This window comes from Pipistrellus kuhlii, unplaced genomic scaffold, assembly GCF_014108245.1.
Source record: "Pipistrellus kuhlii isolate mPipKuh1 unplaced genomic scaffold, mPipKuh1.p scaffold_m20_p_1, whole genome shotgun sequence".
In the NCBI taxonomy this organism is placed as follows: domain Eukaryota; kingdom Metazoa; phylum Chordata; class Mammalia; order Chiroptera; family Vespertilionidae; genus Pipistrellus; species Pipistrellus kuhlii.
The window spans coordinates 153,141,622-153,163,209 of record NW_023425404.1 but is presented as its reverse complement, the minus strand read 5'-3'; the positions used below and the strand labels follow the sequence as shown (position 1 = coordinate 153,163,209).

The 21,588-nt window shown below is 44.7% G+C and overlaps 1 protein-coding gene across 1 annotated transcript in view; it reads left to right on the top strand.

Annotated features, from left to right (window-relative positions):
• The window catches only part of FRAS1 (Fraser extracellular matrix complex subunit 1), a 446,031-nt gene that overhangs the window by 360,281 nt on the left and 64,162 nt on the right, over window positions 1-21,588 (top strand). The window contains exons 46-54 of the mRNA XM_036412793.2: window positions 1,024-1,143; window positions 1,513-1,692; window positions 11,224-11,348; window positions 11,609-11,749; window positions 14,182-14,409; window positions 17,019-17,132; window positions 19,571-19,721; window positions 20,823-20,982; window positions 21,378-21,546. Of these exons, the coding sequence (XP_036268686.1) occupies window positions 1,024-1,143; window positions 1,513-1,692; window positions 11,224-11,348; window positions 11,609-11,749; window positions 14,182-14,409; window positions 17,019-17,132; window positions 19,571-19,721; window positions 20,823-20,982; window positions 21,378-21,546 (1,388 nt within the window). The remainder of the gene's footprint in view (window positions 1-1,023; window positions 1,144-1,512; window positions 1,693-11,223; window positions 11,349-11,608; window positions 11,750-14,181; window positions 14,410-17,018; window positions 17,133-19,570; window positions 19,722-20,822; window positions 20,983-21,377; window positions 21,547-21,588) is intronic.

Here is a 21,588-nt window from a genome sequence, read left to right as displayed (position 1 = left end):
TCGGAGGTGCCCGGGGGAGATTGCATAGCTCATCCCTCCTCCAGGAAATGCTGATGTCATGTAAAAGCATAAATGTTAAATGCTACGCAGTTACTGCACGGTGCTTTCAGGGATAAAAAAAGGGGGAGTGTTACATATTGTGGGGGAAAGTAATCCAACATCTTGTGGTGATGTGCAATTCCATTTAGAGGTGGAAATATGCCCCCAAGGAGCATAAAATAAGGGTCCTGTCCATGTACTAACACATCCAAGTGGTAGCAGCCTAAGTCTCATCGGACCTGCCTGCACTTTAATAAAGGGGGCAGAATTAGCAAAGCGATAGTCATTCCTTAATTACTCCTAGCATCAGTGTCTCTTTTTAAAAACGAGATCAGGCCCCTCTTCCCAGAGAACTGGTTATAGCTGCATTGCTGGGGACTTAGAAGTGATGTTGTGGGGTCAAAACAGTGTGACACATTGCACTTCTGTATAGAGTTTATTTTTTTGTTGTTGTTGTCCACTTACTTGTTGGTTATGGTTTGTGTTTTTCCAAAAATGATGTAAGGCTGTATTGGAAAGTGGAAATGATGCTTTCTAGAGGAATGTGGGCTGAGCTCTGCAGCCTTTTATCCTGTGACATGGGTATAGATAGGGTCACACAAGGGACGTGGGTATATACAGGGTCCCACCAGTGACGTGGGTATAGATAGGGTCACACCAGTGATGTGGGTGTGGTCAGCTCACATTTCCCACATTGGCGGTTTTGCTGATCTAGTTATACATGAGACTTCCTCAGACTCTTTCTCAAAAGCTGAGCCCCAGCTATAAGCAGTGCTATTTCAGGTGACTTTAACAGGAGGAAGCCCAGAGTAGGAGAGGAAAACAGGAAATAAAAACTTTAGTTTAAAATGTCAAAAACAAAGTCAGGAGAGTGTTCATTGATTCCTTGGTATGGATACCAATCGAATTACCACCTCACACTTCAGAAATAAGAGCAGAAAGCACGATAGCAAATCTTGATTTTTGTTGTTGTTCTTTTTACAGGCCACGTAGAATACAGTCACAGAAGAGGAGAATCTGGTGGGAACTTTGATTTTAAGTTTGATGTGGTGGATGGAGAAGGCAACAAATTGACCAGCCAGTCATTTTCCATCATTGTTTTGGGTAAGGGGGCATTGGTCTCTAAAAAGAAGCCAGTGGTTCTGAAGTTAAAGAATCTATACTGTGATTACCTTGAGGCTGAGCCTTTCCTTTACACCCAACTAGTAAGGAAATCTGAGATGGTGTCCTCATTGCTGTGTGAAGCTCTGGCTTCTTGTGGGGCTCTCTCTCTCTCTCTCTCTCTCTCTCTCTCTCTCTCTCTCTTTCTCTCTCTCTCTCTCTCTCTCTCTCTCTCTCTCTCTCTCTCTCTCTCTCTCTCTCTCTCTCTCTCTCTCTACTATTCTGATCTTATCCCCCCAACACTAGATCCAGAATTGAAAAAAGGAGGCTAAAAATATCACAAATTCAAATGACTATTTCTAATATTTTCAGAAGACAAATCCCCACCAGTCATCACCACCAATAAAGGGCTGGTCTTAGATGAAAACTCAGTGAAGAAAATCACCACTCTGCAGCTCTCTGCCACTGACCAGGAGAGCGAGCCAGCAGCACTGACCTACAGAATCACCAGACAGCCCCGGCTGGGCCACCTGGAGAATGCAGGGTCACCAGGTAAGCCTGTCGATGCTTTATCAAACCAAAGTTGGCATTTAGTCCATGTCGGGGTAGCCACAGCCTGTGACTACAAACACCTAGAATCTATGAGTATTTATTTTCTGCATCACTAATCCTGACCATTATATACTGCCTTGCATTATATTTAGCAAACAGTAAATGCTCAGTAATTGCTCAGTGAAAGTTGAATAAAAATTTGCAATTTTATAAAAGCAGTCTTGTCTTTATAACTAGATTGTCAGTTTCTTAAAGCAAACACTGCACCCTGTTCTTTTTGTTTAATATATTTTATTGATTTTTTTACAGAGAGGAAAGGAGAGGGATAGAGAATTAGAAACATCGATGAGAGAGAATCATCAATCAGCTGCCTCTTGCACACCCCCTACTGGGGATATGCCCACAACCCAGGTACATGCCCTTAACCAGAATCAAATCCAGAACCTTTCAGTCTGCAGGCTGATGCTCTATCCACTGAGCCAAACCAGTTTCGACACCCTGTTCTTCTTTTAAAGTCTGGCCTGGTGTGCATGCGTTGTGCTTAAAATTTTAATTCAGCAAAGAGCAAGTGAGCATGTGTATTGAGCGAGATTCTAGTTTAGCTACTGCTGGTAAAGAAAAAAAAAAGGTAAATAAAGTACAATTCTTCCCTTCCAGAGTTTTCTTCTGGGTGAGATAAGGAACTTCTTCCCTGCAGATAACCTTAACTCAGGGAAGACTATGGCAGGTGTTTTAAGAACTGCAAAAACCTGTTGTCATAAGAGTTCAAAAGTGGGACAGGCTACATGGGGTGGTAAGGTGCCCGGCGGTGGCATTTGAAAGGCAGAGTTTGGGCAGACAGAAATTGTGCTATTTCCAGAGATGGGGACAGCATGTGGGCACATTAAAAAAAAAAATGACTGGGCTAGTTCAGCTAAAGCATATGCTCTGAAAATTGAAATAGATGGGGCATATGAGTAAATTGACATTTCATGGAGGGTCTTCAAATCTGAGATAATTCCTATTTAAATAGGCAATAGGAAGTCATTGCAGAATTTTGAGGCAGGAAAGGAAGTGAAATTCATCTAGAATCCAACAGAATGAACCACAAGAAGGGAAAAGGAGGCAGTGACATGGGTAGGAGGTTCATATTTGACCAGGTGGGAGCTAGTGAAGCTTCCCCCAGGGCACTGTAGTGGGACCAGGTTAGAGGAGAATAATGTCTGAGGTAAAACCTGGTACCTACTAAGTATTCACTGAGCAACAGCCGGTGAAGGAAGGAGAGAAGGAAGAGAAGAATTTCAGGGACAGAACCAATGGAACATGCCAATGGAAGGAAGATGAAGGACAAGAGACACTTGCTGAATAAACAATCTAAAGTTCAAATTGTCTTTATTTTGTACATCATACAGGCTAGAGGCAGCTGGTAGGATATATAGATCCTCATTGCTTTACTTTGGATTTTAGGCTACAGAGTCTTCACTCAACCAGGGAAATAGCAAAATGGGGAAGTTATTTGCCCTGATGGTACTGACCATCTAATGCAGGGAACCAGACAGTAAGCAGTCAAGCAAGAGAATACATCATATGTCCCTGGTGATCCGTGCTGGGGGAGAAACAAGGACATCACCAGGATGCACAGGGAGCAAGGGGTGAGGGAGGGCCCTCTAATAAGAAGATGGCGTTTGAACAGAGATCCAAAGAAAGTGAGGGAGCTGGGCAAACTGGCAGATAAAGAAAGAGCATCCCAAACAGAGGCATCAGCGAGTGTGAACAGAAAGTCAGGATCAGCCCTCACTGGTTTGGCTCAGTGGATAGAGCATCCGCCTGCAGACTGAAAGGTTCCAGGTTTGATTCCAGTCAAGGGCATGTACCTTGGTTGCAGGCACATCCCCAGTAGGGGGTGTGCAGGAGGCAGCTGATGTATGTTTCTCTCCAATCAATGTTTCAAACCCTCTATCCTCTCCCTTCCTCTCCCTTTCTCTCTGTAAAAAATCAATAAAATATATTTTAAAAAAAATAGAAAGAAAGAAAGAAAAAAGAAAGTCAGGATCAACTTGGCACACCAGGTTCCAGATGCAGCAAAGAGACCAGTGTGCCTGCGGCAGTGAGTGTGGGCAAGGGCGGGGGGAGATGAGTTACCAGAGCTAGAGGCTGATGCAGCAGACCATGTCGGGGGGGTCCACCGTGATGCTAGAAGAAGTGTCATGTGCATATGGTGGGATGGCCTGGGGAGGGATGGACAGACTGGCCAAAACCCTAATGCAAATTGAAGCAGGTGGCCTACCCTTTGTTGTCCCCGGGGAGAATGCAGATCAGCACTTCTAACACCTTGGCTGCATGAGATGTTTGATAACTAATTCATGAGATAATTGCTTCTGCCAGAACCCTGTCAGGTTGCTGATTGTTTCTCTCCAAAGATGAAAGGGCAGACTCTTGGCTGTTGTGTGGAGCAACTGCGTGCTCACTGCACAGGGCTCAGAGCTTCCTGCAAGACATTGCCAGGGCCCAGGGCTGGCAAATCGCAGCCTCACTCTTCTCTGACCCCAGGATCTGCTGGGTACTGTGTGAGGCTGCTCCAAATCTGCCTTTTTGGTGTTCACAGTGTCACCATTACTGAGCTTGAATTCTATCTGCAAAGACCACACCAGTGTGGCTCAGGGAGCGGCCCGTAGGGGAACACACTTCTTCCTCCTCTTGGGAAAGTACCTTCTCAAAATAGGGGGATGTCTTGCTCTACCTGGGACTCTTCCTTCACCTGCCCTTTTCCTCCAGGTCTGATGTTCTAATCCAGGTAGTCTCCAGGCCCAACCAGTTTTTCTTAATTCACTTGTTTCTGGTAACTCTTAAGTAAACCAGATACTGGATGCAGTCCCTTCCCTGCCATTCTTGGGTGCTCACACCATTGCTAATAGGGTAGGACTTCCCTTCCCCTCCTTCATTGCAAATTCCATTTCAGCAGCATCCTCTCCTTCCCTATCTCCCCTATATGAGAATATTTTCATGTATTTGATTCTTTCTCAATGTCAAAGGTCTTCCTTCAGAGGAAATCCATGTTGCTGACTCATCATCCTCTCTTAAGGCAGCTGACTACAGCTTACAGAGCAGCGGCACCTGCCCTGACCAGGTGAATTAGTTGGTTGGAGCATCATCCCATACACCAGAAGTGGTGGGTTCGATTGCCGGTCAAGGTCAAGGCACATACTTAGATTATCCCTAGTCAGGGCATGTACCGGAGGCAACCAATCAATGTCTCTCTGTCTTTGTCTTTCTTTCTCCCTTTCTCCTCCCCAACACACACACACACACACACACCTCCTCTAAAATCCTTGGGTGAGGATTTAAAAATTCTTTTTTTTAAGAGTAGCAGCACCTCACCCCATTTGTCTCCGAGGGTGAGCATGTCTCTACCAGGAGTGGGGGCTGGGCTGGACCTGGTCTTTCTGGGAAGAACAGCCCATCTTCCAGGCCAGGTGGTAGTTCAGGCGCTGAGCTATCTTGGGACCTGTGCTGCGTGCAGCGATCACTTGCCGCTGGTGTTGCAGACATCCTCCCGATGGCTCGCGGTGAAGTGGGCTGATTCTCAGGCTGCCTTTCATGGCCGCCGATGGTGAGCGATTGCTCTCTAGGGATATAGACAGGAAAGCTGTGCAGAGCCTCTTTTCTTCCCCGGGGGCGATGTCACGAGCCATCTGCCTGTGCAAACTGTGGAAGACAGACACCAGACACCAGACTGTGAGGATCTGGGAGTCTAGTCCCTCAAGTGCTCTGTCAAGGTTGAGGTGGCCCCAACCTCACATCAGGGAGACAAGAGTCTCTTTTTCTTGGGAACTCAGAGAAAGGAATTAATTATTAGGCAGAAGCAAGGCTGCTGGAATAAAGAGACTTCAAAATACAATGCCTGAAGCAAGACGTTTCCTTTTCCTTTTCAGAAAAACCAAGAGGCAGGTGGCCCTGATGGCCCAGGTGGCTCAGTGGTCCCCAGCATGAGGCTCCCGTTTCTACTCTAACAACGACTTCAGTCGTGTCCTCTCCCCCGCCAGCAGTGGGGGAGGGGGCGAGGCTAGAAAGCCCACTTCCGTCTCCTTCCAGGGTATTACTAGAAGAAAGCACATCACTTTTGGTCACATCCAAGTGGCAAGAACAGTCACACCCCGCTGTGAGGTGGCTGGGAATGAAGACTCTACCTGGGGATTCAGTTGATTAGCTAGTGGTCAGGAGGTGTGTTTTTAAAGTAGGGGAGGAGTTGGGAATGCAGCGATGACCAGCATCACACTGGTTCCCACCTTTATGTTTCAGAAGTTGTCGGCATGCGAATGAAGAGGTGCAGGTGTGTGTTAGTAGCTGTGATAGCAACGAGGCAGAGGACAGAAGGAGCCAGAGGACAGCCAGTTCCACTGAGAGAGAGGGGTGGGGTGAGTCAGGAAAGACTTCCCAGAAGTGATCTTGAGCCTAGGTATGCTTTGGTTTTCTCTTAATGTCAGCCTTCCTCAGTATTATGACTCCAAACAAAATTGTCTTAGTTTGGGTTCTCTGTGACAGCAGCATATATGAGCCTGCTAGGACTGCCATACTCGGTACCACAGACTATGCAGCTTAAACAGAATTTATTGTCTCACAGATCTGGGAGCTGGAAATCCCAGATTGTGGTGTCAGTAGCATTGGTTCCTTTTGAGAGAAAGGTCTTTCCCTGGCCTCTAGATGCCATATTCATGTTCACATGGTGTTCTCTCTATCCTATATAACAAAAGCCCAGTGATCGAAATGGCAGAACGACCAGAGACCAGAATGATGGTGGCCTGCAAACCCCCAGTGACTCCTCGCTCAGGCCAGCCTGCCCCACAGTGGGGACCCCCAACCTGATCCTGGGTCCATCAGGGCAGGCCAGCTAACCCCCAACTGTGTACCAGGTCTCTGTCCTATATAATGAAAGGGTATTATGCAAATTGACCCTAACAGCAGAACAACCAGAAAGACCACTGGACCAGTCACTATGAGGCACACTTACTACTTCTTGGTCCCTTTCCCCAGCCAGCAGGCTTTGATTGCCTTATGGCAAATGGGGAAATGGTGTGTGTATGTGTGTGTGTGTGGGGGGGGGAGAGACAGAAGAGGCAGGGGATGCCGGGCCAAGGCACCCACATACAGAGGGTGACCCACAGTGGGGGCGGGGCCAGCAAGAGGGTGGGAACATCAACCTTTAGATCCCTTCCCGCAGCCATCAGGCACTGATCACTGGGGGTGGATGGTGATGGGGGCGGGAAGGGGGTCAGCTGTGGGAAGCAGGGGAAGATGGCCCTGATTGCAGGCCAAGCCTAGGAACCATACCTGCACACAAATTTCATGCACCAGGCCTCAAGCATGTGTATATCTAAAGTTTCCCTTTTATATGGACAATGGTCATATTGGATTAGATCCCACCCTAGTGGCCTCATTACTTTCGTAATGTTCCTGTTTCCAAGTAATGTCATACCTGATGCATTACGGGTTAGGACTGCAACATATGAATTGGCGGTTGGGGACAGGGCAGTGGGCAGGCAGCACAATTTAGCCCATAACTGGAGGCTTCGAAAAAAAGCTGAGAGTCTCCCATGGCATGAGCCTGCGGTGGTTCAGCACTGGTTCTGACATAGCACTGTTCCACTGTTCGCACGCACAGGGCCATCCTGGCCGGGCTGAAAGCAGCAGGCCAAGGCAATTGCCTGACCTCCACTTAGGAAGGCAATTTCTTCAGAGATGCTTTCTTCCCACACCACTCTCCTGACCTGGACGGAATTTTCTCTAATGTGCTGGCCTTCCGAGGGGATTGGAAAAGCTGGCAGGGTTAATGTGGGTCCCTGTAATACTGCCAGAGACGTAGTGTAGCCAGTAGGTTGGTGACTGTAAATGCCTTCCATGGGATTAAAAGCCTGCAACCTTTCAAACAGTAACTACCTGCTGTGACAGCCAACAGGGAGAACATGTTTTTGGAAACACCATCTTGATGGTGAGCAAGTAGCTGAAGTTTTCCAATGCCCAATTAGCAAAGGCTAAAATGGGGGGGGGGGGGCAGCTCAGACATTGATTATAGTGGGTGAGCTAAAACCAATTATCAAAAAATGTTTTGAGCACCTACTGTGTGTAAGGCACTATTCTAGGTGCACGTTGGTGAGGAAACCACCAAAATGCTTGTCCCCTTGAAGCTTGCATTCTAGGTGCAGCTTATTACTCTCTGGCACTTAATCATTAATATCATCTAAATAATAATAGTAAATACCCCATCAAAATCAATATTTCAAATTTAAGAAAGTTATGGCCAATCAAGTATAAGAACCAGTTCAATTCAGAAATATTACAATGGTGATATTTAGTGGTAAAGATATGAGTGATTCTTGTGATTCCATCCTATGAGTGATTTTTGTGATTCATTACTACTTTTTTGTGCTTTTTACATTTCCTTTAATAGCCATGTATTACTTTTATATTGAAAACAATTAAAGGATAAGGATAATACCCAAGAGGCTCCTTATCTAGTCCAAAAAGTCTAGATGAGTTTTATTATTTTTATTTTATTTTTTTATTTCATTGATTTTTTTATAGAAAATATCCACATAATGGAATACTACTTAGCCATAAAAAGGATGAACTGTTAACACATGGTACAGAGAGGAAGGAAGAGAGATAGAGAGCTAGAAACGTCGATGAGAGAGAAACATTGACCAGCTGCCTCTTGCACACCCCCTACTGGGGATGTGCCCGAAACTGATGTACATGCCCTTGACCAGAATCGAACCTGGGACCTTTCAGTCCGCAGACCGACACTCTACCACTGAGCCAAACCAGCTTCAGCTAGATGAGTTTTATAAAAACATACTCCTAGCAGGCACAAATTTGGAGTTAGACAACCCTGGTCTCCAGTTCCAGCTCTGTCCCCCTATTAGATGTGCGACCCGGGATAGGCCACATTGCTACTCTAATTGCATTGCAGTCTCCTAATTTTTCAAAATGAGGTAACCTGCCAACCTTGAGCTCCCAGAGTTGTTAAAAGATAAAATATATAAGCACGCCTGCAATAGTATTCTGCACAGTAGGTGTTCAGCATTTTCTAGATGGAAGTGGGAAAGGCCCACTAAGAGGAAGCCCAGAGCTCTCATGCACTGCTGTGGGAATGGAAAGTAGTACTTACGCCTTCTTTGGAAAATAGTTTCTCAGTTTCCTAAAAAGTTAAGTATCCAAGACATATTCCAGCCATTTCACTCTTAGAGATTTGCCCAGAAACAATGAAAACTTAGGTCAGTACAAAGACTTGTACACAAATGACCATAGCAGCCTTATCTATAAAAGCCACAAACTGGAACTAACCTAAATGTTCATCAACATGTGAATGCATAAACAAATGATGGCATATCCACATAATGGAATACTACTTAGCCATAAAAAGGATGAACTGTTAACACGTGGTACGATATGGATAAATTATAAAAGTGATTATACCAAGTGAAAAAAAACTATGCATAAAATAGTACATACTGTATGAATCTAGTTATTTAAAAAATCAGAAGAAAATGCCAACTAATCTAGAGTGACAGGAAGCAATTTATTGATTGCTTTGGGATAGGGTAGAGGATGGGAAGAATGGAAGAGTTATCAAGTGTCAGCTGGAAACTTTGGAGGTGATGGATATGTTCACTATTTTGATTGAGGTGGTGGTTTTATGGATATGCTAAAGCTTATGAAATTGTACATTTTTAATGTGTGCTATTTATTATATCTCCATTTCCTCTTTAAAATGTTTTAAAAATTAATCCCAGCACTTCCTTCCCAAGAAGAAGGAAAATCCTATCATCGTCCTCAGTCAGGCCTAGGTTCTCATAAAGAGAAGAGTGAATTAGGTGGCCAGTGGACGGTGAGAATCCAGACAAGCATTTCCCCGTGAGCTATGAGGAGGGAGTCACCGCAGGGGAAGGGATTTAAATTTCTCAGCGCAGCCAGTCTGAAGTTATTAAATTTTTAAAGAATGGTATGGATTTCTGTCCAGACTACAAGACAGAGCTGTAAGACAGGGGGCTACATTTTTTTGCCTGTCAAGAGCTCATGTAGCAAGCACAGAAATATAAAATGCCTCATCAAAAAATTAATGCCCCAGAATCAAGAGGCTGTTGTATCTGCGCGACAAATTTTAGATGATAAAGAAAGATGCAGATGTAAACCATGCAGGGATATTAATTTTTTAGGATGGCAATGATACTGGTGTCACAAAGTACAATTTCTGGGTTTATGTGTGAGTGTGTGTGTTTTTTTGTTTGTTTGTTTTTTATAGGAAAGCTATGCATGCTGGTTTTGCTAGGATTTACAATGACAAATAATAAATTCTAGGCATCAACAAATGAATTGCAGGGCCAAACAGAAGGGTTCGATTAAATGGATTAATACCCCAACACTCACATTAGGCTGAGGGAATTGATGCTGAGGGTCTAAACTAGGGGTGTCGAACTCAATCAGAGAAGGGGCCAAACTCTAAAATCCAGCCTAAATCGCGGGCCGAATGGTTTACTGAACAGTCATAAACTGTCATTGTGATGGAAACGCAGTGAAGTGCAGTGATGACAGCTCGGTGCGGGCCACATTGCAAGGCCTGGCGGGACGGATTTGGCCTGCGGGCCTTGTGTTTGACACATGTGGTCTAAATGATGGGATTTTGTTTCAGTCTTGTCTGAGACCAGGAAGTAAGTCCCAGGGCCCTAAGATGGAAGCAAGAATTCTACGCTAATCATTGTTTGGCATTTAAAAACATAGAGATGTTATTACTTGTGGGATACTTTTGGCATTCGTTATTCAGAGTCACTTTAGATTTTTGTACTTTCAAAATGACTGTAAGCAAATTAACATGTTTTCTATCATGTTGTTAAAGGGTAGTGGTTTTCTGGGTCATTTTAGAGTTGATATAGAATGATCGCCCAAAACCCAGAGCCACACAGTAAGTCTACTGTCAGCCCGGCCGGCATGGTATAAGAGAAGCTATTGTAGAATCACAGACCTGGGAAGGGACCTTGAAGAATTTCCAATGAAACTGTGGAGGCTGGGGAAACCCCACCAATCACAGACACAAGTCTGTGGTTTAGCCAAGCCCTATTAGCCAGGGTTCCCATTGCACAATGTTAACAATTAGGATAGGCTTTCAGGAAGGACTATGAGGCTATGGGGGAATATAAAACTTAAAAGAGAGGAGTTTGGAGAATAAGGCAATGTCTCCGCCTGTCACAGATTTGACCTGCATACAAAAGCCCCAAGAGAAAGGAGAGTAACATTTATTGAGCACCTGCTGTTGGCTTGGCATATAGTAGAAGCCTGGATAATTACGTTAACATGTGCTCCCACAGAACATATGCTGTTGTAGGGGGGAAAAAAGAGGAGGCAAACAACTCTAACACCAGGTCTCAGGGAGAAGTGTATAAATGCTAGGAAACAAATACCAAGGACTGTATCTCATGAGCATATGATATTTCCCCAGCCTTAGAAGTATGGAGAGCATTTTTACATCCTTTCTCTGTTTCTCTTCTTCCCTTTGGCCAGGCATCCTGATCACTTCTTTCACTCAGGCTGACCTGGCTTCGCGAAACGTTCAGTATGTCCACACCAGTGAGTCCGAGAAGCATTCAGACGCCTTCGGCTTCACGCTCTCAGATGGAGTCCATGAGGTAGGTGAGGAGCTGGGCTCCCTTAGTGGCTGCAGGGTGGCTGGTGCTGTCTGAACTTCACTTCCCTCTGCTCTCAGCCAAGGTCAGGCGGCTTCTGACAGCCCCCAGGGGGCTCTTGTCCCAGAGATTTCACTTTTGGGTTCCTGCTCAATCCATCACGTGAGGAATGGTGTGAAGGGGAAAGTAGAGGCCACCTACCTTCTACGTGGGTGGGGTTGGAGGCCTGTGTCTCTCTAGCCTGCATGTGGCTGCCATTCTAGGTGACCCAGACGTTCCACATCACCATCCGCCCCGTGGATGACTCGCTGCCCGTGGTACAGAATGTGGGGATGCGGGTGCAGGAGGGAGTGAGGAAGACCATCACAGAATTTGAGCTCAAGGCCGTGGATGCAGATACAGAGGTGAGAGTGTGCCCCTGGGTTCGCTGGCTGAATGAGAAGCTGACCTGGTGAGTTCAGCGGCTGCTTTGTGACTGAGCATCCCAAGGGGAGGGCAGAGGGGGTGAGGTTAGTACAAGTGTCCTTGAAGGACTAAAAACCTGAAGAGACCACAGCCCTCTGAAAAAGAGCAAATGAACACATTTGCATCAAATTGCTTTTAAACCCTTTCTGAAACCCTAAGGATGCTCACCCTCTCCCCTGATTACATGTGACAGTCTTTTTAACATGCTGAATTTTTATCATGATTTATAAGAAATTATTCCTTATTAGCATGAACAAAGATTTATGGTGCCTATATATCTTTCCCTCATTTCTTTCTAATGTTATATTTATTGTTGAAAGTATAATATGATAGATATCCCATTTTTCCCCATTGATCCTCTCCACCCTGCTCCTACTCCTTCCCAGGCCTTCACTGCACTATTGTCTATGTGCATGGGTTATGCATATCTTATATAATAAAAGGCTAATATGCAAATTGACCAAACGACTAGTTGCTATGATGCACACTGACCACCAGGGGGGCAGATGCTCAATGCAGGAGCTGCCCCCCGGTGGTCAGTGTGCTCCCACAGGAGGAGCGCCGCTCAGCCAGAACCCCTGAGCGGAGCTCTCAGCTGGTGAGCACAGTAGTGGTGGCAGGAACCTCTCCCGCCTCCACAGTAGTGCTAAGGATGTCTGACTGACAGCTTAGGCCCGCTCTAGCTTAGACATCCCCCGAGGGGTCCAAGTGCACAAATGTTATGCACCAGGCCTCTAGTATGCATATAAATTCTTTGGTTAATCTCTTCCCACCCCTCCTCTCATCCCCCACTTCCCTCTGAGAATCATGTCTGTTGCATCGATCACATGATCTCACTTATATGTAGAATCTAATGAATTAAAGAAACTGGCAAAATAGATCTTTCCCTTTTTAAAATTTTCTTCTTTCAGACTTCTCTGGATGACAGCTAATTATTACAATGTAGGCATCCTCAGAGAACGAGGCTTTATATAGTAAAACAGAGCCTACAGAGATGGAACTCTCATTCTCATGATGCTTTCACATAAAAGCGCGCAACCTCTGGCACAATTTAGTTCCCATAAGAGTACCACAGCAATTATTAATTAGTTCTATGTGCACTCTACCCTCTGCCAGTGCTCTTTCATTCATCTGTTCACTCTCACAGCAAATACTCATTACCTACCCATGCCGGCTCTGCTCTAGATGTGAAGGACAGAGCCGTGAACAAAACACATAAAGTTCCAGCCTTAGGGAGTTTTCAACCTTTGTTGGGGAAGACAGACAATAAAGAAAGAACATATAATACCATGTCAGATGTGTAAGTGCTATGAATAAAACTAAAGAAAGCTAGCTGTGACTGGTTTGGCATAGTGGATAGAGCGTCGGCCTGTGGACTCAAGGGTCCCAGGTTCGATTCAGGTCAAGGGCATGTACCTTGGTTGTGGGCTCATCCCCAGTGGGGGGTGTGCAGGAGGCAGCTAATCAATGCTTCTCTCTCATCGGTGTTTCTGGCTCTCTGTCCCTCTCCCTTCCTCTCTGTAAAAAATCAATAAAATATATTTTAAAAAAAAACCAATCAAAACAAAAAACTAAAGCAAGCTAAAGAAGAGGGATTGTGCTATATTAGACAGAGTGGGCAGGGAAGGCTTCTCTGAGGAGCAGAGATATGAAGCAAAAGAGCAAACTATGCAGTCATCTGGGAGCCTCATGCCCTGGGCAGAAGAACCAGAAGTGCAAAGGCCCTTGAGTCAAGTGTGCTTGGGACTTCAGAGTTACAACAAGAGGCCAGGAGGTGGGAACCTCGTGAACAAGCAGGAGAGGGGAAGAGAGGGCTCAGAGAGGAGTCCTGGGACTAGGTCACAATAGGCCTGGTTGACCCAGGAAGGCCTTTACATTTTATTCTAAGTTGGTGGGAAATCATTGGAAAGTCTTGAGCAGGGTTTTCTACCTCTATTTTTGCTTCAATGTGTCTCCCTAGAAGCAGTGACTAGAAATGGGAAATAAACTTCTGTTCTGATGCATATGGAATTCTGGTTATAAGAGTTTTGGGAAGTGGGGGGAAATGGATAGGAAAATAAGTGATTAATTTTTAAAGGTCTAGTTCCTCCTGGGAGAGGTTAAAGATTCAGGCTTTCCCCTCTGACGATTCTCCCTCCCCTCCCCCGCAAAGGACAAATGTAAATGTCTTAGTCTTAGAGTTCTAAGGCACCAGAATATAAATTCAATTATAGTAACCAATATAATTTACCTCCTTAGTTTTATTCTTGATAGCCATAAAAAATGCAGTTCTTATTTTATAAATGACTACACTGGACCACCTGTTGGCCATCACTGACAAATCTGGTTTCTCTTAAGAAGTCCCTTCTCTTGCTTTTTGCCTCCTCCACAGGCCGACTCCGTCACATTCACCATTGTGCAGCCCCCACGGCACGGCAGCATCGAGCGAACCACCGATGGGCAGCATTTCCAGTTCGTCTCCACCTTCACCATGGAGGACGTCTACCAGAACCGAGTCAGCTACAGCCACGATGGCAGCAACTCTCTCAAAGACTGGTTCACCTTCACCGTGGCTGATGGGAAAAACCCCTTCTTTATTGTTGAGGAAGGAGGGAAAGAGGTGAGGGGGGACAGTGGAGGGGGAGGCATAGCAGAGCAGGCCAGAGGTGGTCGAGAAGATGGCATTTCAAGGCCAAGGACAGCCTGGTTTTAGTTCTTGTCTTGTCACTGATCAATTGGCCTTCAGCAAATCACTTACTAGCTCCTCTAAACCTCCTCTTGTCATCTGCAAAATGGATACAATAATAATCACCAGCTTCCATTAGGTGAGGGTTCAAAGAGATAATTCATAGTAAGTGACTTAACACTGTTAGCAAATTATGAACACTTTCAATAGAAGTTGATAGTTATTGTTATTATCCTGTTATTATTTCTCCGTTCCTTTCATTTTTCTTTCATCTGTTTTTTTTTTTGTTTTTTTTTTTTTACTAATTTCACATGGTTCTACCCTGTTTCCCCGAAAATAAGACAGTGTCTTATATTAATTTTTGCTCCCAAAGATGCGCTAGATCTTATTTCCAGGGGATGTCTTATTTTTCCATGTGCTAGGTCTTATTTTCGGAGGATGTCTTATTTTCGGGGAAACATGGTAGATTGTCTTTCTCTCTTATATATCCCCTTAGTCAGCCGAAGTTTCTTAGCCTCATGAAGAATAACAATGTCTAAGAGTACCGTTTCTGCATCCAAAAGACACTGATTTAAATTCTAGCTCTGTCACTGACTGGCTGAGTGACTTTGCAAGTCATTTAGCCTTTCTAAGCCTCAGCTTCCCTATCTATAAAATGGGGATGATACCACCTTCGTGCTGTAGGTAAAGCACTTAGCCAATGCCGTGCAGAGTAACATCCAATCCACTCTGGCTGTCATCATCACCTGTGTCACCATTTTAGAATCAGCAAGTGAAACAGGTGAAGACTTTTGTCTTGAAGTCATGCAGCCATTCAGCTTTATTTCTTTAAGAGAATTGTTTCCTTCTGACATCCAGGCATCTGGAAGAAACTTTAAGACAGCCCCTGCAAAAAATAGTTATAAAGAACCGTTGAACAGACTGTCAAACTATAGCGGAAGGCGAGGGAGGTTGGGGGCGGGGGCGGGGGGGGAGGAGGAGGAGGGCTGTAAGAGATCAACCGAAGGATTTGTATGCATGCATATAAACACAACCAATGGATATAAGACATGGGGGGAGGTGAAGACATATATGGGAGAGTAGGGGAGGCTGAGAGGAGGTCAGGGAGGGGAGGGGGGAAAGAGACATGTACTACTATTTATAATCCTTCAAACAATAAAATTTAAAAAAAGGAAGAAAAAAAAAAAGACAGCCCCTGCACTACCTCCCCTTGCTATTTTCTCACTCCTTCATTCCTTAGCTGGGTGTCCTGCAGTCCCACACCCTCTGCTGGGAATAATTGAAACCCGGGTAAGAGGTAGGTGTGGGCTCCTACATCAGAGGCGTCTGTCTCTGACTTCGCAGAAGCAGTTTGAGTGAGCTATATCGTCACACCCTGCCATCCTTCCGGAGTTACCGAGGGGCCAGCTCCGTCCTGCAGTCCCTTTCAGACTTTGGTGATGAATGGGGATGGCTCTTTGTGGGAGAAAGGCCTTCCTGCACCCTTTAGAGACGAGCCTGTGAGGAGGTCGTTCTCAGTGGGTCGAAGAGCCAGATTCCCCTGCCCCTCAGGGTCTGCGAGGCATCACTCCCAGGGAGCTCATCGCCTGTATTCTCCCTCCTGCACTGCAGCTGCTCCCAGTTAGCGTGACCTTCAGGAGAGAAAAACGATCTCAGGATAAATCAGCAAGGCGGCTACTTCTCTGATACACATAAAAGGTCACTGCAGGTCTCCAGAGGGACCCTGTTATTTTACGAATGGAAATTGCTTACAAGGAGGGTGGCAGGAGGTTGAAAAGCCACCATTTGCTGCCCTGCGTGGCAGCCGCCTCTCCCCCTCCCACAGGGAGGTGCCGCGCTTGTGTCGTGTGTGTGTGTGTGTGTGTGTGTGTGTGTGTGTGTGTGTGTGGATCCATCTGAGTGAGATTGAAATTATAAACCAAAGTTTCTTTTTGTTATCTCCACAAATATTTTATTCTTTTTTAATTTAAATTCTTCATTGTTTCAAGTATTCCATAAGTCTCCTTTTTCCCCCATTGACACAAATATTTTATTTTTAATTTCTTCTGTTTTTCCCCATATGGATAGTTCTCTCAAAAAAAAAAAAAGGAATAAAAAAGGGGGAAAGAGAATCTCTTCCCAGGAAACCTCTTTCTACATCTGGCAGAGTTCCACCTGGAGACTTTGACATTAACATTTTAATGATGGTTTTCTTCTGCCTCACAGGAAAAATTTAACAAGAGTAATTGAAAGGAAAATGTTTTGTTTATGGTTTCACCTCAGGGTAACATTGAACTCACTACATGCAGAGGGGTGTAAATGTCAGCTTCCATGGCAGGCGAATCCCAGCCTGGCCCTGTGCCCCTGGTTTCTGGCTTTCCTTCTCATAGTGCCCTTCAGCAGGCAGTATTCTCCCTGAGCCCCAGGCCAAAAGGTGCTAAGTGGTGGAAACCGGCTCAGTGCCCACTCTGAAGTGTCAACTGATTTCAGGGTTCCAGACCTGACAGTTCAGATGTCTGTGAATGATGGGGTTTTTTTTTGGCTCTCTCCTCCCCCTGCCCCAGATTATGACAGCAGCACCTCAGCAGTTCCAAGTAGACATCCTCCCAGTGGATGACAGCACCCCGAGAATTGTCACCAACCTGGGGCTCCAGTGGCTGGAGCATATGGATGGCAAGGTAAGACCCCCTCCATCACCCCATTCTACACTAAACAGCTTGGGCAGTAGCCTTGAATATGACGATAGCTTATCAATAGAACTCCGCCTCAAGTCATGTTTATTCCCCTCTAAGTGAGTTGATATTCCTGAGATTGGAGAGGCTTCATGGGTTTGATTCGGATTGTATATAGTTCTTATACAGTGACTCCCAAAATATAGTAGCGCAAACCAAATAGCAGTTATTTTCCCCCCTCACATTTAGGGTGGAAGTTTAGGGCTCTGCATAACGATTCAGAGGCACAGGTTCCTTCTCTCTTGCAGTTCTGCCATCAGTGGCTTGTAGCTATTGACTGGAGTTACTCTAATCTCTTCAGTTAGTCATCAGTATTTTAGTTCATGGGAAGAGGAAAATAGAAAAGTAGAGAACAAGGAATATATAGATATTTTATTTCTCACCTGAAGATATTTTTCCCATTGTTTTTCAGAGAGAGAGTGGAAGGGAGGGAGGGAGGGAGAAAGAGAGAGAGAAGATAACATCAATGTAAGAGAGACGCTTTGACTGGTTGCCTCCTGCATGTGCCCCACTGGGTGGGGAGTGAACCAGAAACTCAGGTATGTGCCCTTGACCAGGAATCAAACTGAATACTGTTCAGTATGTGAGCTGATGCTCTAACCCCTTAACAACTCTAGCCATGGCAAGGGCAAGGAATATATTTTAAGCAAGTGGTACATCTCTTGCACTCATATTATTTTGGCAAGAAATAGTTCATAGAGAAATAGTCCCATCTGTTGCATGGGAGGCTGAGAAATAAAGTGTCTAGCTGGTCAGCCAGGTACCCAGCTAAAAGTTTGTTATCTAGAAGAAGGGAAAGATAGATTTTGGGACATATCTGGAATATGCCATTAATGGGAAAGAAGTATTTTTGTAGGTAAATGTCCTTAGAGGAATACTTTAGAAATTTCATTCTCCTTCTCCTAAAGCCCAATTTGGTCATTTTAAGATATGCCGTAACCATGTCTAGCGTTAAATTCCTGTTAACTGGAGTTACTCTAATCTCTTTGGCTAGCCACCCAAACACACAGAGTTCTTGAGTTCAGTTAGAGAACTGGTCTCTTTCTTTTGTGTGTGGTTTCCCCTCTAAGACATAGATTTTCTCGTCTCTATGGAGCTGATCAGTTGGTTGTATAGGCATACCTCAGAGATATTGTGGGTTCAGTTCCAGACCATTGCAATAGAGCGATTATCTCAGTAAACAGAGTCATAACCTTTTTTTGTTGATGAAGGGTCTTGCCTTCAATTTCTGAAACACACAGCATCTGTGAAGCACAATAAAACAAGGTATCCTTTTATATGTAGGTGTTATGCTATAGCTTTCCATCAACTTTATCAAAATTTTTAAAACGTGTCAACAAAATTAATATTAATTCTCTTGCCCTACTTTATTTACCTTTTTTCGGATTCAGAACCATCTCACTCTCTTCTAAACCCTCTGCAATTCTACTTCCCACCCCTACCCTACTGCGGGGACTCTTGTCAGAGACACCAATGACCTCTATTTTGTCAAGTCCAAAGGTCACTTACATGGCCTTACTTTCCTAGAGTTAATAACATTTAGTACTATTGACCACCCCTTTCTTCTCTCAAGCCTCTGCTCTCATTAAATATTATTTGAGTGAGTTAAAATACAGGCAGTATATTTGGGCAAAATTGGGGTATCATATACACTGAGTGGCCAGATTATTATGATCTCTGAATGCATAATAATCTGGCCACTCAGTATATATTAGAGGCCTGGTGCATGAATTTGTGCATGGGTGGGGTCCAGCCAGCCTGGCCAGAGGGAGGGGACATGGGCGGTTGGCCAGCCTGCCTGCTGGTGAACTCCTGGTCGAGGGGACAATTTGCATATTAGCTTTTTATTATGTAGGATATATACTGAGTGGCCATATTATTATGCGTTCAGAGATCATAATAATCTGGCCACTTAGTGTATATCTTACTCACTTGCAAACATTGCATTTGACTCCTGTATTTTCAGGAGTGGCCATCTTTCCTGTGTTATATCATTCTTTCAAAGTCCCAGCCTTCTTTAAAGGCCAAGCTCAGATTTTAACATCTCAAATCTCTTCTGTCCCAGTTCATATGGAATTATCTCTCCCACTCCCAAAAAAGTGCATAGCACTCTTTTTTTTTCTTTCTTTTTTTTTTATTTCCTGATATAGCTCTTGCCACAGCTACATTGCTTATCATCCTTTCTTTCCCATTAAAGTGTGAACACATGAAGGGCAGAGGCCGGCTGGCTTTTATCATTAGAGCCTCTTCAACACTGACAGAGTTTTCTGTGCAGTAAATGCGCTCAGTCAATCATTGTTGAGCTGAATTAAATCTGAGTCACTGGGTCTTGTTCTTGCTTTATTCCCACAACAGGAGTTAAATTTAATGGGTTTCTATTCCAGGCAACCAACTTGATCACCAAGAAGGAACTGCTGACCCTGGACCCAGACACGGAAGACCTGCAACTTGTCTATGAGATTGCTGCGGGTCCCAGGCATGGCCACGTGGAGAACAAGCTGCAGCCTGGCCGAGCTGCCGTGACCTTCACACAGGGTGGGCCTCGGGGAACTGGGGAATGGGAGGAATCTGTTCTACCACCACTCTCATCCCTACAGAACCTATATATTAATACAAACAAACAGACTTTTTAATGTCTAACCATCCAACTTTGGAATCTTACTTCTCTGAGTTTTTTTCCTGTTATTCTGAATTATGTCCCCATTCCTCCCCCTCTTTCCCCCCCCCCCAAAAAAAAAAAAAATATCACCTTTACCATGCTTCCTCAGCTCCCAAATTGCTTCAGGTTTTGGCCAGGTTTTCTTGAAGGGATCTTGTGAATGCTTGGTTTTCTTTAAAAACAAAACACAAAAACAGCCACCAGGATTTATGAAAGATCTGTGATCCTGTGTGGTTTATTTTTTGTTCACTAAGGGTTATGGACATTTTTAAAAATCTTCAGCAAAGAAATTAAAATCAATGTGGGCAGATTCCTTAACAGAAATGTTTTCCTGCTTTGAATCATATCAGACCGTTTTGTATTTTAGTTTCCCAGATGCCTCTTGCGGCTTTCTAGGATCTAGATGACTCTGAGGAAGGACTTCATTGGGAGTAGTTATGAGAAACTGCCTGTTATGACTCATGTGTCATATTTCCTTTTTCTCTCTCTCCTCATATTCTAGGCTCTCCTAGCCCATGTTATCTGTGCCTTGTGTGGGGGCTGTTTGAATCAAACCTTAGCTTTTCTTAGTAACACATGCCTTCCAAGGAACCTTATTAGAAGGAAGTGGTATGGATATGAGCATATGGACACAGAGGATGGGGTCGAAGACTTTACTCTGTCAGCTCTCAGATCTGCCGCTAACATTCCATAGACATTTATTGAAGTGTCCTTTTGCCAAGACCTAGAAATTCTCATTTATAGCAGCATACTGCATTTCCTGTATATAAAGATAGCTTTTTGTCACGCAGAGCTACAGGATCTTATTTTTGCATCTGGCAGAAACAGTAATTTTTAAGACTATTATCCCTTTTTGTCCTTGGGAGAACATGTTCTGTCCATGAACCGTTAGAAGAATAGACTGAGTGTGTCAGTGTGGACAACTATGGGGCTGTTTTTATAACCCGGGCTAATGCACTGGTTTTTTTTCCTCACAGAGGATGTGAACTTGGGCTTGATTCGTTACGTGCTGCATGAAGAGAAGATCCATGAGATGATGGATAGTTTTCAGTTTCTGGTGAAAGACAGTAAACCCAATGTGGTCAGAGACAATGTCTTCCACATCCAGTGGTCCCTCATCAGCTTTAAACATACTAGGTACGAGCGTCATTGTGTCTGCATTCTTGAGAAATGAGTCAGGCAAGCAGAGGATTCCGGGCAAAGCACTCTATGGGTCAGCTGTAGTCATCTGATGAGGGGGTGGTGATAGCAATAATAAAAATAATAATTGTACCAGTATTTCTTGACTACTATAAGTATCAGGCACTGAACTAAGCCCTGACGTACGACACTTTAATACTTGCAATTATGAGATGCATGCCCCTGCAACAGCAAAGCAATAGAGACAGAAAGAGAGTTACTTGCCCAAAGTTGCACAACTAATCAGCAGTAAAACCAGGATATACGTAACCAGAAGACACTGGCATTGAACTAGCAGATTCTTCACAACCCAGGGGCAGAATTTTAGAGACTACCTTTTTGTGTGTTTGTAGCTACAATGTCAGTGAGAAGGCGGGGTCTGTCAGTGTCACCGTGCAGAGGACTGGGAACCTGAACCAATACGCCATAGTCCTGTGTCACACGGAACAAGGCACCGCCAGCTCCAGCTCCAGGATCAGCTCCCAGCCCGGGCAGCAGGACTACGTGGAGTATGCTGGCCAGGTAAATGGGCGAGAGGGCCTCTGATTCCTCAACGGCCTGCAA